Source organism: Aptenodytes patagonicus, chromosome 1, assembly GCF_965638725.1.
Source record: "Aptenodytes patagonicus chromosome 1, bAptPat1.pri.cur, whole genome shotgun sequence".
NCBI classification, from domain to species: Eukaryota; Metazoa; Chordata; class Aves; order Sphenisciformes; family Spheniscidae; genus Aptenodytes; species Aptenodytes patagonicus.
In genome coordinates, this window is record NC_134949.1 from 53,395,762 (window position 1) to 53,410,834 (window position 15,073).

General features: G+C 41.1%; 1 protein-coding gene across 2 annotated transcripts in view; it reads left to right on the forward strand.

The window, feature by feature from the left end:
• Nucleotides 1-14,762, forward strand: part of APAF1 (apoptotic peptidase activating factor 1) — a 42,627-nt gene extending 27,865 nt beyond the window's left edge. For both annotated transcript variants that reach the window (XM_076335242.1, XM_076335250.1), the window contains 7 exons: nt 1,589-1,714; nt 2,083-2,208; nt 3,864-3,983; nt 4,317-4,442; nt 5,227-5,352; nt 5,786-5,932; nt 13,128-14,762. In XM_076335242.1, the coding sequence (XP_076191357.1) occupies nt 1,589-1,714; nt 2,083-2,208; nt 3,864-3,983; nt 4,317-4,442; nt 5,227-5,352; nt 5,786-5,932; nt 13,128-13,271 (915 nt within the window). In that variant the 3' untranslated portion in view covers nt 13,272-14,762. The remainder of the gene's footprint in view (nt 1-1,588; nt 1,715-2,082; nt 2,209-3,863; nt 3,984-4,316; nt 4,443-5,226; nt 5,353-5,785; nt 5,933-13,127) is intronic.
• The last annotated feature ends 311 nt before the right edge of the window (nt 14,763-15,073 follow it).

Consider the following 15,073-nt stretch of genomic DNA (forward strand, 5'->3'; position numbering starts at 1 on the left):
GTGAAAGCAATGAATTCTTATTGCTGGATGTATAGGTAGGTGAGTGTTGGAATAGATTCTGCTGCCCTGCGCTAAGGGACACTGTGCAGATAATCTTTTTGTGTAGAGTCATGTCCTTTCTCCTAATTTGGCTGAAGGCAAACATGTAGGCTATGTAATCCTGGCTAATCAGCATGACCATTGCCTTTACTTCTGGTCCTAAGAGATGCTCAGCTTTTCCTAGGCTGCTACTAGAATGAGAGCTTCCTTTGCAGAAACTTTTCTTCTTGTTTGCCCGGTACTTCGTGTTTGTCTCTTCCTGGTTATTTGTCTGTCTTCTCAACAAATTAGCCCATCCTTATTCTACCTAAAAATCCTATTAAAAAAACCTTAAGTGGAATGGTGATGATAATTGAATAGTGGGGAATATAGATGTGGAAATAGGTGTCTCCAGTGGGGCCTTGGCAATAAAAAGATTTCAGACTTTGAGACAACAGAAAGTGGTCAAAGCTGAAACTAAAATTTATGTGAACAAATAATATGTGAGAAAAGAGAAGCTGCATCTGTTTTAGTGAAGAGATGGGAGAAACCACAGCGAATGGAGTTATGCCTATTTTATGTGTGGGGAGCAGTTTAGGATAATCACTACTTTTTGTAAAATCTGTAGCGACTACTATGTAATGGTGTAGTCTGGCTCTCATTTGAATTAGTAGACCTGATCTATTTATTTGTGATTTAGTATGTTTCTATTGTAACTTTACTTGAACCATTTCCTAGAGAAGGATGGTGCTTAGATTTTCTGCCCTAAATACAATATTCTGACATCCTGTAAAGGTGCAGTCATGAGAGAAGACTCCATTGTAGAAACAGAAAAGATTTTTCTGTCGCGCAAGAAGAGAAATTGACTGAAAAGACAGTTAAGCATGTGTACTGTAATTTAACAGTCTATCTCTGCTATCACATCTCTAAAAGTAGTTTTTCTTGCAACCATGATGTTTTACCCTTTGTAATTTGTAATCTCTCGGAATTGGGGTCCTAGTCACCTTTTGATGTGTAGCATGCTCATTTTTAAACACTTCACACTGGTAGCTTTCTAAACTTAAACTTTGTAAACCATTGTATTCTAAAGATCCCCCCCCCACCCGGGGAATTGATTTTTGGGGCGATACTGAGTTGAGATTCGGTGTATTGTGTGTGCTAATAAGTTTAAAGTCATGCTTACAGGATGCATTTGAAGTATTTTATGCTCCATTTGGCATGAGCTGTAGAATCTGGCTGGCAAGGTAAATTTGAGTGTGGAGCTTACTAAATGGCTTTTGAAATTTTGGAGTAGCATTTTGAGTTACTGTTTTCTACAGTCAGACAAACTTCAAAGTCCAACTTCTAATATTGAGATATGTTTCCTTCTGCAAAGTTGTTCTGTTCAGAGTGCATTCTTTGAAGATAGCTACACTGACCTTCAAAGCAAGTGGTTTATGAAAGTAACTGATCCTTATAATGCAAAGTTTGAAACTGGTACACCGTTCTCTTTAGCATTCTTAGCTCTGTATTGTAGTTTATTTAAGTTTAAATTTAAAAATCTTGTAATAATTAACTTCCTATCTTGCAGCTTATCAATGGAAATACAGACAATGTTAATATGCAGACAGCAGCTCAGGAATCCCCCATTTCCTGCTGTTGCTTAAGTGAAGATCTTAAATTTGCAGCTTTTGGACAGGAAAGTGGAACAATAAAGGTATTAAATCCTAGATTTGATTTTTAAAATAGTAGGAAAAAACTCTTCTTGGTGCTTTTTCTTTTTAAAGAAATGTCATTTGAATGACTTTGTACAATAATATTCTTCAATGTTGTACGTTAAGGTTTTTACATTTGTGAGTGATGCCTAAATGACAATAATTTAAAGGTAATGCTAATAACGTAGCTCTGAATTTCGTTTTACCAAGGACTAAGCTAATATGAATTTTTGGTTGTTCCAATCCATTGACTGATGAGAATCATGTATTTACAATCTTGTGTTATTTAAAAAAGGATTTGCATGTTCTTTTCCTCCTTTTCCTCAAGTATGTAAAAAAAAATATAATTATTGCATTCTTCATTGTAAAGGTATTACAGTTGTTGGATGGGAAAGTTCTGAAGTCCCGGGAGGCTTACAGGACATCCGTGCAGCATTGTCGATTTACCTCTGATTGTCAGACTCTCATTTCAAGTGCTCATGATTCAGTTATACAGGTTTGGAAGATACTTAAAAAGATTATGTTGTAACTTACTTACAATTTATTTTAAAAGACCTTTTATACTATAGATAATGTGAACTCAGTAAATGACTACTGTATTCTGTATTGCTCCATCTTGGGGCAAGGGACTGTAGAAACTGTAGCCTCTATTTGTACCTTATGTGATAATGAATATTACACAATTTCTGTTTTTAATGCTGTGGATGATAGAAAGGCACCAACTCCTTTAAGATGAGTGAAAGGAACATTAATTTTCAAACAAGATAACTCAACAGTTCTGATTGTGTAAGTGAAGGGTTTGGGATGCGACCCAGAACTGGCTATATGTGGTAGGTCTGTCAGTGGGCTTGCTTACACTGTCTGAAGGAATGAGGCAAAAAGACCTGTCTCTGAGCGGACTGGTGCGTCCACCTAGTCCAGTACAGTGCTGGATACAGATAATAGCTAGAAATAGAATGGCTGCACTAATGTAGTCTCAAATTAATAAGCTCTGCCTCTCAGCAAGGTAGATTGGCTCCCGAGGAGCATTCTGGTGTCTCTGTATTAGCATTTTAGCTCACCTCAGGGATGCACTTTTGAAGTGAATGTCCTGGTCATTTATGCTTACTGTGCTTTAGTTTGCACTGCAGAGCAGTTGCAGGCATGCTGACAGGATTCCTTAACTATGCTCCAGCTACTAATAAGCATTCAGTTCACACAACCAAACCTGAGCTGGTTTGAAGTAAAACCTCCAAAGCACATGTGGGTGCTGGTCCTCAGCACTGTTTTGCCCACCAAATCTGTTCCAACTTCAGTGTTCTACCTACTTGCTGATATACATGTAACCTATGCTGCATCCCACTTTGGTGTTTGTTTTGCTCTAACTCTGCATTGAACTTGTGGATCTGAAGCTAGCTTGAGTGCCATCACTGTGGTCAGTTAAGCAGTACAGGCAGCTCGCCGGTTTATCGGCTTTTGGATCCTTCTTTCAGGTGTAATGTGCTTAGTTATTCTTCTGGGTCCTCAGCTCCCTGTAGTGGACAGTGCCTCAGTTAAGCCTCCAGGATTGTCATCTGAACACCCCTGCTTTCTGTTCTTTCTCTGAAGCAGAAAAACTATTAATTTGAAAACTATTAAATCATTGTCATTTAAATTGATGCTTAATAGCTTCTGTAAAATAAAATTACATTTCTTCAGTTTTCAGTGAATAGTTGAATTAAAAATAAAAGTATCATTTTGTGATAAAAATGCAAACCAAAATGGCATTTCATTAAAAATACACTTTAAAAATACAAAAAAAGTTAATTTAAGTATGGAAAATAGGAGGTCTGCCAGATGACGGAAGTCTGTTTCTTGCAATAATCAAAGGTTTAAAACCCAAAACCTCTGGGGTGCATAGAAAATTATTGTTTTGCTTTTTCTTTTTAAATTACCAGTGAGTTTTAAGCATCAAATTCACTTTGAAAATCAGATTATGTGTGTATTATAGGGAACTCTCTCACAGGCTGACTATTAAATACTACGGCATCCTCAATCTTCAGCATCTCTACTATGGATATCTTCAATATCTAACCTTTTAATTAGTTGCCACCGCCATAAGAACTTTTTATTATTCCTGTGACTGTTTGCCATTACAATTTTTTTTAAAAAGTATTTCATGTTTATGATTAGGTATGGAATTGGCAGTTGAGCGAATGTGTGTTTCTAAGAGGGCACAAGGAAGCAATCAAGGATTTTAGACTTCTGGAAAATTCAAAACTTCTTTCTTGGTCATTTGATGGAACCGTTAAGGTAAATAAAAGGCCGTGTATTGACAAATTGCATAAAATACATTTTACTGTCTCTTCTAACATTTGGTATTTCCTGCACTTTGTGTTGACATACATTTTATTGAAATGATCCTAAAGCGTAAGCTGACTTTTAAGACACAATTTTGCATTTTTTTCTTGTAAGATTTACACTCTTGTTGTATTTTAACTATACCAGTAAGTATAGCAAAATGTTGGCCGTATTAGAACCATGTAGCTGAGTTTTTATCTCCTACATATTGTTGTGTAAGACGCAGGGTTTTTAACCTTTTTACGGTGTTACAAAAGTAACCCGTTTTTCCTGTATATTTGGTAGGTTTGGAATATCACTACTGGAAACACAGAAAAAGATTTTGCTTGCCATGGAGGTGCTGTCCTTTCCTGTGCTGTTTCACCTGATGGTAGTAAATTTTCATCTACTTCTGCTGACAAAACTGCAAAGGTTGGTAACTTTCTGTACAAAGATAAAAATGGTATCTTATTTGTCCTGAAATTATGCTATATTTTTTTATTATGAGGTAACTAGTGTTTATTTAAGGTATCCTGTTGTATTTCTAGTATTAAATTTCCCATATCTGTGAACATGTTTCTAAAGCTGTTACAGTCATTCACAATTAATCTTGAATATAATTTGAGGCTGTCCTGGTGGCTTCTGTACAAATAAAATGCATGTTTAATGCACAAGTTTGTGCAGAACACTTTGTTTAGTTCTCTGTATTGATTTGTTAATAGCCTAATATTCTTAATTTGGAAACCTAAGTTAAGAAAAATTTGTGGAACTTCCAGTGAAAGTGCTGTCCATAGTTTCTGGTATTCCTGGTCAGAAGCAAGGTGCAAAAAGAAGTGAACTGTTTAGTATTCTGGGGCTGTCCCATCAGATTTTTAAAGTGTCCCATTAGATTTTTAAAATACAGCTTTAAATTGATTGATGAATCCTTTTTCTATGAACAGCTTTAAACTTTCTTGTAAATGAATCAGTTTCATTAAAGAGTATATTCCAAGGAAAAAAATACACTCGCAGTCAGTTCAGTAATTTGTAGCAAATGCATTCTTGTGTGATTCAGATAATAAAAACAGACTACAGTGTAATACATACATAAACACGCACACATATGCATATGTACAAAAAGTCTTATGTACTTTTGAATACTAATGCCTTTTTAGAAAGAAGTCATAATTGTTTTTTAACTTACCTTTTTCACTCTACTGTAATGTTTTCCATTTAGATATGGAGCTTTGAAAGTTCATCTGTTCTTCATGAGCTGAAAGGTCATGAAGCCTGTGTGCGGTGCTGTACTTTCTCTCCTAATAACAAATTATTGGCCACTGGAGATGACAAAGGAGAAATAAGGGTACTGCTTTAACCTTGCTGTTTATTTTATAATTCAATTGATAGTTCACAGACAGAAGAGTTCTCATAGTTTGGTTCTGCATGTCTAATTCACTAGCATTGTGGTTAACGTTGGGGAGTTGAAAATAGCAAAGTTTGCCACGAGACAGTTTGTAACCATATTGATAGATTTATGCTCTGTGAATGCTGAGGAACTGATTCACATGATTTACTAACAATTCTACTGTGAATTGCACGTGTGATTAAATCCTCCATATATGATACAGTTCTAAGAGGAGAATTCATTTTTTGGATCATTCTGTCACTTCAAGTAGAATGCTTATTTACAAGGTTTTTTTTTCTCTAATATAGAAAAATACATTTCAGCTTTCCTTACTGGAGAGTTTTTTTCCCCATTAAGTTTACTTATATACATAATCTTCTCTCTCTTTTAGATTTGGCACATTTTAACAGGTGCATTACTTCACTCCTGCTCCCCAGTTACTGTAGACGAAGGAGAACCAACGCATGGTGGTTGGGTAACAGACCTCTCATTTTCTCCTGACAGTAAAATGCTTGTGTCATCTGGAGGCTATCTTAAGGTAAGGCTTGAAATAATAAAATATCCTAACATACCTAATTAGAATTATCAGAGTATTGCCATTTAGAGGAAAATGCAGACTAATTCAAAGAAACCTGAAACGTTTTTACTTAACGCAAAGCTGCTCCATTTTCATGACTGTCTAGCACTTTTCACTACTTTTCTTCTCAAATCTGAAAGCTCCCTGAAAAGGTCTCTTAAGAATTTAGACTTCAGACTTGGAGTTTGTTTTCGAACTCCATATATTCCATTTCTATTAGCTTCAGATGTTTATTAGCAACATCCTTCATTAACATCTTTAATATTAAAGGTCCCAGTAATTTTTGTCTGCCTTAATATCCACTCAATTTCAGCAGCAATTGTGTTCTTTATGATGAGCAGAAAAATGGTCTATGTCAGGCTTTTTTTTTTTTTTTCTCAAAGATACTGAGTTTTAAATTTTTTCATAAATAGAAATTCAGAAGGAATTTCAAGTGATAATTTTCTGCCTTGAAACACTTTCTATAAGTAATCTTTGGAAGAGGGCATGTTGAAACTGAGGGAATCGGTCTTTTCATCAGTCTTTCATTGGTTCAGACATCTAGTGGGCATGGCAAGGAGAAGAGGTGGTCCTTCTTTCAGTCTGTGAATTAGTTCTTCATAATTGTAAATTTCTCATGAGGTTTGGTTTTTTGGGTTTGTTTTCCACCCCCCCCCCCCCCATGCGATAGCTAATACCTGTTAGTAGAAACTGTGTGTGTATGTGAAATGACAGGTTGTGGAGTTCTCATCTCGCAGAGTGCTGGAGGTTAGTTGATTGTTGGTCAGTGTTTAGCTGTTGACCATGCTACCAGACTAATTCTTTGAAGTCAGTTAGTAACCATTTAACAAAGACCGTTGAATTGTGTAATTTAGCATTGAAAATATTTTCTGATGTTTATTTCACATTAAAGAACAAGACATGCATCCTGTTTCTAGCTTCCTTCCCATTTTGTCTTGTGGTTGCGCAGTATGGTGTTGTGATGCTGCTTAGAGTCATAGAATGGTTTAGGATGTTAGGGACTTCTGGAACTCATCTAGTCCAGCCCCTTGCTAGAAGCAGTTTGCAGAGTTAGGTAAAGTTGCTTAGGGCCTTGCCCCATCAAATTTTGTCCTCCACCCCAACAGGGGTGCCTCTGGGCCCTGAGAGGAGAGTCTGTTATCTGTAACCCTCTTTTTGGTAGTTGAAGACAGCAGTTAGCCGCCTTCTCTTCAGGCTAAACAAATTCAGTACTCTGTCTCTCTTCTATGACACCTGTTCTAGGTATCCAGCCGTCTCAATGACCATGTGCTGGACTTGCTCTAGTTTGTTAGTGGCTTTCTTGTACTAGGATGGGGCTCAACACACAGTGACTGAACTGCTGACTACTACTTTTTGAATCTAGCAGTCCACCCAGTTCATCGCCCAACTTGTATTCCACCCATCCAGTCTTTATCTCTCCAGTTTGACGATAGGGACACTATAGAATCATAGAATAGTTTGGGTTGGAAGGGACCTCTAAAGGCCATCTAGTCCAACCCCCCTGCCGTGGGCAGGGACATCTTCAACTAGATCAGGTTGCTCAGAGCCCCGTCCAACCTGACCTTGAATGTTTCCAGGGATGGGGCATCCACCACCTCTCTGGGCAACCTGTGCCAGTGTTTCACCACCCTCAGCATAAAAAAAATTCTTCCTTATATCTAGTCTATATCTACCCCACTTTAGAATCATAGAATCATTAAGGTTGGAAGAGACCTCTAAGATCATCGAGTCCAACCGTCAACCCACACCACCATGCCCACTAAACCATGTCCTTAAGCGCCACATCTACACATCTTTTAAATACTTCCAGGGATGGTGACTCAACCACTTCCCTGGGCAGCCTGTTCATAGAATAATGTTTAACCACTCTTGCAGTAAAGAAGTTTTTCCTCACGTCCAACCTAAACTTCCCCTGGTGCAACTTGAGGCCATTTCCTCTCGTCCTATCACTAGTTACTTGGGAGAAGAGACCGACACCCACCTCGCTACAGCCTCCTTTCAGGTAGTTGTAGAGAGCGATGAGGTCTCCCCTGAGCCTCCTTTTCTGCAGGCTAAACAACCCCAGTTCCCTCAGCCGCTCCTCATAAGACTTGTTCTCCAGACCCCTCACCAGCCTCGTTGCCCTTCTCTGGACACGCTCCAGCACCTCGATGTCCTTCTTGTAGTGAGGGGCCCAAAACTGAACACAGTATTCGAGGTGCGGCCTCACCAGGGCCGAGTACAGGGGCACGATCACTTCCCTCCTCCTGCTGGCCACACTATTTCTGATACAGGCCAGGATGCCATTGGCCTTCTTGGCCACCTGGGCGCACTGCCGGCTCATGTTCAGCCGGCTGTCAACCAACACCCCCAGGTCCTTTTCCGACAGGCAGCTTTCCAGCCACTCTTCCCCAAGCCTGTAGCGCTGCATGGGGTTGTTGTGGCCGAAATGCAGGACCCGGCACTTGGCCTTGTTGAACCTCATACAGTTGGCCTCGGCCCATCGATCCAGCCTGTCCAGGTCCCTCTGCAGAGCCTTCCTACCCTCGAGCAGATCAACACTCCCACCCAACTTGGTGTCATCTGCAAACTTACTGAGGGAGCACTCAATCCCCTCATCCAGATCATCGACAAAGATATTGAACAAGACCGGCCCCAAAACTGAGCCCTGGGGAACACCGCTCGTGACCGGCCGCCAACTGGATTTGACTCCATTCACCACAACTCTCTGGGCCCGGCTGTCCATCCAGTTTTTTACCCAGCGCAGAGTCCACCTGTCTAAGCCGTGAGCCGCCAGCTTCTCTAGGAGAATGCTGTGGGAGACAGTGTCAAAGGCCTTGCTGAAGTCCAGGTAGACCACATCCACAGCCTTTCCCTTATCCACTAGGCGGGTCACCTGGTCATAGAAGGATATCAGGTTGGTCAAGCAGGACCTGCCTCTAATGAACCCCCAAAAAACCTTTAGTTTAAAGCCATTCCCCCTTGTCCTGTCACAACAGGCCCTGCTAAAAAGTTTGCCACCATCATTTCTATAAGCCCCCTTTAAGTACTGAGAGGCTGCAATAAGGTCTCCCCAAGGCCTTCTCTTCTCTAGGCTGAACAACCCCAACTCTCTCAGGCTTTCTCCATAGGAGAGGTGTTCCACCCCCCTGATCATTTTCGTGGCCCTCTTCTGGACCTGCTCCAACAGGTCTGTGTCTTTCTTATGCTGAGGGCTCCAGAGCTGGACGCAGTACTCCAGGTGGGGTCTCACCAGGGCAGAGTAGAGGGGCAGAATCGCCTCCCTCGACCTGCTGGCCACGCTTCTTTTGATGCAGCCCAGGATACGATTGGCCTTCTGGGCTGTGAGCGCACGTTGCTGGCTCATGTCCAGCTTTTCATCCACCAGTACCCCAAGTCCTCCTTGGCAGGGCTGCTCTCAATCCCTTCATCCTCCAGCCTGTATTGATACCGGGGGTTGCCCCGACCCAGGTGTAGGACCTTGCCCTTGGCCTTGTTGAACCTCATGAGGTTCACACAGGCCCACTTCTCGAGCTTGTCCGGGTCCCTCTGGATGGCATCCTGTCCCTCTGGTGTGTCGACCGCACCACTCAGCTTGGTGTCATCTGCAAACTTGCTGAGGGTGCACTCGATCCCTCTGTCTATGTCATTGATGAAGATATTAAACAGTACCGGTCCCAATACGGACCCCTGTGGGACGCCACTCGTCACCAGTCTCCATCTGGACATTGAGCCATTGACCACTACCCTCTGGGTGCGACCATCTAACCAATTCCTCACCCACCGGACAGTCCACCCATCAAACCCATACCTCTCCAGTTTAGAGAGAAGGATGCTGTGGGGGAACCGTGTCAAAGGCCTTACAGAGGTCCAGATAGATGACATCGGTAGCCCTTCCCATGTCCGCTGATGTAGTCACTCCATCATAGAAGGCCACTAGGTTGGTCAGGCAGGACTTGCCCTTGGTGAAGCCATGCTGGCTGTCTCGAATCACCTCGCTGTCCTCCATGTGCCTTAGCATAGCTTCCAGGAGGATCTGTTCCATGATCTTCCCAGGCACAGAGGTGAGACTGACTGGCCTGTAGTTCCACGGGTCTTCCTTTTTTCCCTTTTTAAAAATGGGGGTTATGTTTCCCCTTTTCCAGTCAGTGGGAACTTCACCGGACTGCCACGACATCTCAAATACGATGGATAGTGGCTTAGCAACTTCATCTGCCAGTTCCTTCAGGACCCGCGGATGGATCTCATCGGGTCCCATGGACTTGTGCACCTTCAGGTGCCTTAGATGGTCTCGAACCTGATGTTCTCCCACAGTGGGTGGCTCTTCATTCTCCCAGTCCCCACCTTTGCCTTCTGTGGCTTGGGCGGTGAGGCTCGAGCACTTGCCGGTGAAGACCGAGGCAAAAAAGTCATTGAGTACCTCCGCATTCTCCGTGTCCTGGGTAACCAGGTCTCCCGTTTCGTTCCAGAGAGGGCCCACATTTTCCCTCATCTTCCTTTTATCCCTGACGTACCTATAGAATCTTCTCTTGTTGCCCTTGACGTCCCTGGCCAGATTTAATTCTATCAGGGTTTTAGCTTTCCTAACCTGATCCCTGGCTGCTCGGACAATTGCTCTGTATTCCTCCCAGGCTACCTGTCCTTGCTTCCACCCTCTGTAGGCTTCCTTTTTGTGTTTGAGTTTGTCCAGGAGCTCCTTGTTCATTCATGCAGGCCTCCTGGCGTTTTTGCCTGACTTCCTCTTTGCTGGGATGCATCGCTCCTGAGCTTGAAGGAGGTGATCCTTGAATATTACCCAGCTTTCTTGGGCCCTTCTTCCCTCCAGGGCTTTGTCCCACGGCACTCTGCCAAGCAGATCCCTGAAGAGGCCAAAGTCTGCTCTCCTGAAGTCCAGGGTAGTGAGCTTGCTGTGCGCCCTCCTCGGTGCCCTCAGGATCTTGAACTCCACCATTTCGTGGTCCCTGCAGCCCAGGCTGCCCTTGAGCTTCACATTCCCCAGCAGCCCCTCCTTGTTGGTGAGAACAAGGTCCAGCATAGCACCTCTCCTCGTTGGCTCCTCTACCACTTGGAGAAGGAAGTTATCACCGACGCATTCCAGGAACCTCCCGGATTGCTTGTGCCCTGTTGTGTTGTCCCTCCAACAGATATTGGGGTGGTTGAAGTCCCCCATGAGGACCAGGGCTTGTGAGCGTGAGGCTGCTCCTATCTGTCTACAGAGGGCCTCATCCGCTTGGTCTTCCTGGTCAGGTGGCCTGTAGCAGACCCCCACCATAATGTCACCTGTCCCTGCCTTCCCTTTAATCCTGACCCATAAGCTCTCGGTCGGCTCCTCATCCATCCCCAGCAGAGCTCCATGCACTCCAGCTGGTCATTGACATAGAGGGCAACACCCCCTCCTCGTCTCCCCTGCCTGTCCTTCCTAAAGAGCCTGTATCCCTCCATCCCAACACTCCAGTCATAGGAGCCATCCCACCACAACTCCGTGATGCCAGTAAGGGCGTAGCCCTGCAGGTGTGCGCACATCTATAACTCCTCTTGTTTATTCCCCATGCTATGTGCGTTTGCATAGAGGCATTTAAGTTGGGCCCTCGATGATGCTGTCTTACTGGCAGTTCCTTTGTGCCGCTGGGAGACCATGTTGAAGGCTTGGCTAAAGTCAAGGTTAATCACATCCACCGCTCTTGCCATGCTGTTTGCAGAGCCGCCATTATTGTCAGTAGAAGTCAATTGGGTGGTTCAGCGTCATTTACCTTTGATAAATCTGTGCTAGTTGTTCATGATCACCTTCTTGTCCTTCACATGACTTGAAACGGCTTCCAGAAAACTTGTTCCATAATAATCCCAGACACTGGAGTGAAGATTACTGGCCTGTAGTTCCCAGCATCTTGTTTGTCCTTTGTGAAAATGGGTATGGCATTTGCCTTTTTCCAGTCATTGGGACCAGATTCAATCACCGTGTCTTCTCAAAGTATTGTATTTTTACTTTTCTTTCAAGATCTACAGATGGATGTCTATGAAAGCACACACGCACCCTTTTTGTAGGGATACTAGTCAGTGAAAGTCTAAAACATTTTGGGAGTTTGGAGCTCTAAAAACTGGACTGAGTTGGATTGTAGAGTTACATGGAAGATACCTTTAAACAAATGAGTCATCTTATTCATAGATGAGGTGCATCCATCTATGTACTGTTGAACTTGCTGTGTGAGTGCTACCCACTGGCCCAGCACCTGATCATTTATCCACCAACAAAGGTTCAAGAGCTAGTTAAGATCTGGGTGGGTTTTTTGTTTTTTTTTCCCCCCTGGGTCTCCATCAAATAACAGACACTTTAGGAAAGGTGTTTTTAATCAGAACATAATAGTTGTGTAGTTGCAAATCTGTATTATGCACACAACTATAATGTTACATATTTCATGAGATGAGTAAGCTAAAAAATAGTAATACCACTTGCTTTTATAGATGATGAAAGCTGAATCTGTTTCGATATTCTGCTACTGCACTCCAATGTTGCAAGAATAGAGGATAGACTTCTTATTGGAACAATCAATTAACAGCTTTGTGCTGGGTTGCGTTTGGTTCAATTTTGCATTGGTCTACAGTTTTTCTGAGAAATGTGAGATTTCAGTCTACAGTCATGGACTAAACTGATGGTCGAAGGTTTCTCTAAAAAAAAAAAATTCTAATCTCACTGAAAAAAAGTCTGTCCTGCTAACAACACTGCAAATGGTTTCAACTGTGTACATGATTGATCCTCTTGTGAGTCCACCTAAGTTTCTTAATCCAGCTATAGTTTCAATTATATTGACTGGCAATGTGTTTCATGTATTCATTTGGTTAGATAAAAATAAACAATCTTTTAAATTTAGGACATGTTACAGTTTATGTCTATTGATTGCATTTTGTGATGGGGTAGGGGGCAGTACTTGAATTTTATTATTTTGTATGCTTTCCTGAAATTGAACAGCTTCAGTCTTTTTAGATTTTCTTTTCATCTGGAAGTCTTGTACCTCTAGTAACTGGTCCTAAACTTTTTCTACTTAAGATTGCTTGTATTTTTATTTTTAATTCTTCCTCTTTGGGGAAAGCAGTCAACTGGGCTTGCCATGCTAAGCCTGTTTATAGAATTTATTCTAAGCTTCCTTCAACTAACCGTAAGCGTGTTGTTATTTTTTCATAGTGGTGGAATGTAACTACTGGAGAATCCTTACAAACCTTCTACACAAACGGAACAAACCTCAAGTCAATACACGTGTCCCCTAATTTCAAAGTGTATGTGACTGTTGATAATCTTGGTATTCTTTATGTATTACAGAAGTTGTGATTAATGTGCTGAACACTGCAAAGATAATTCTTTTTTTTTTTTTCCTGCTGGAAACAAAATTTTGCTAAATGTTTGACACTCATTAAGCTGTGAATTATATTTCATTGTTGTATTCATGATGTTTTCGTGTATATTTATGTACATTTATGCATGTTTTTTCAAATGAACTTGCATTTAATCTTGTTTTTAATAAGCATTATTATAATCCTTAAGTCTTGATTTGCATCTTAAGTATGTTGCTTCCAGTTTTGTAAGGAAATCATATTAAGATTTATTCAAATTAGTTGAAATTAATATTAATAGCAGTGAAGAAATAATAGGAATATAATACTTTGAAATTGTATTTTGTGCTAAGGCTGATGGCTAAATGCTCTCTAGCCGTGAACTCAACTGTGTAAGATGCAAAAAAATTTTTTTTTGTACTGCGATGCAAGGATTTTCATTTAGTACAGAATGGAAAGAGTCAGGGACATCGTTAATTTGAAAAATGAAACTAGCTATCTTGGTGCTTGACGTTCAAAACAAATCAAGTAGCTGTTTAGTTTACAGCAGCAGCGCGTCCCGCTCACGGTAAGAACCTTCATGCTTCTAACCTTGTGGAGATAAAGTGCATTGTGACACGTATGAGCTATTCTTATGAAGGGGAACATCTTGAGTCTTGTTTTCTCAAGGCAAGATCTGAAAGGATATTGCAATTGAAGTGGAAGAGATTGTGCCACATTTCAAAGGATGAGTAGAGCTAACCAGCTAAACTGAGAATGGAAATAGTTTAAAAGCTATATATTGAAAACTATAAGGAGGGGTGAATTTTAGTTATTTTTCCTTTTGGAATTAACATTCAGTTTATCCTATGGAGACATTTTATTGTCATCAGCTTTGTTTACATGGGATTCTATGCACAGGGATCTCTTGCCTGGTAATATGTGATTTTCTGTTTGTTTTTTTGGGGTTTTTTTACAATATATTTATAGATTCAGTATAAGGTTGAACTTTTGACATTTTGTACTAATTATACTTGACATATCTTTTGTGAATAATCAGATAACAGTTTTTCTTAGGTACCTAGTAAGTCTTGTTCTAGTAAATTGCCTCTCAACTGCTATGAGCAACTGCACAAACATTAATATCATGGTTTTCATGTTTTTGTAGTTGGCGGTAGAACACTCCATCTAAGTACTTGATTGTAAAAAGTACATTAGCAAGTGTCTCAACTGATACTGAATAATGAAATTCTCACTTTTAGTATTTTTTTGTGTGCAGTTCAGAAGATTTGATATACATTCTTAGTATTTTCCTGTTTTTGACAATCACCAGTTTCTCCTCTTTTTTAACTTGAAATTCCGCCATTTCTAAGGTGCTATTGAATACGGGTCAGTACTGCTGGCAGAAATGTAGAGAGAAGAAAATCAATAGAAAAAACTGTGATGTTTTGTATTCTAAGTATGTACAGCATTCAATAAAGATAATCCAGGCAATATTGGCCAAAGTTGTAAATGAATTTGAATTCTTGAGTGGTTTGTTTTACAGGGTAGGAGGGAGGGGGGGAGTGCTGCCTCCTTTATTGTCTTTTATTGTGGTTTTATTTTCAATCTAAACATAATGCTGCTTTACAAACTACACCAAAAATACTTTGACAGGTAAGCAACAGCATTAAATATGAGGATGGAGGAAAAAGTGAACAAAGGGAAACTGAAGTCTTGGAACATGTCCTGCAATGTTCAGGACAGAGTTGCTTCTACTGTCCAGTTTGTGCAGACCTCATCGGTACCCTCCCTGAGTAGCTGAAGATTCAAGGAGCAGGA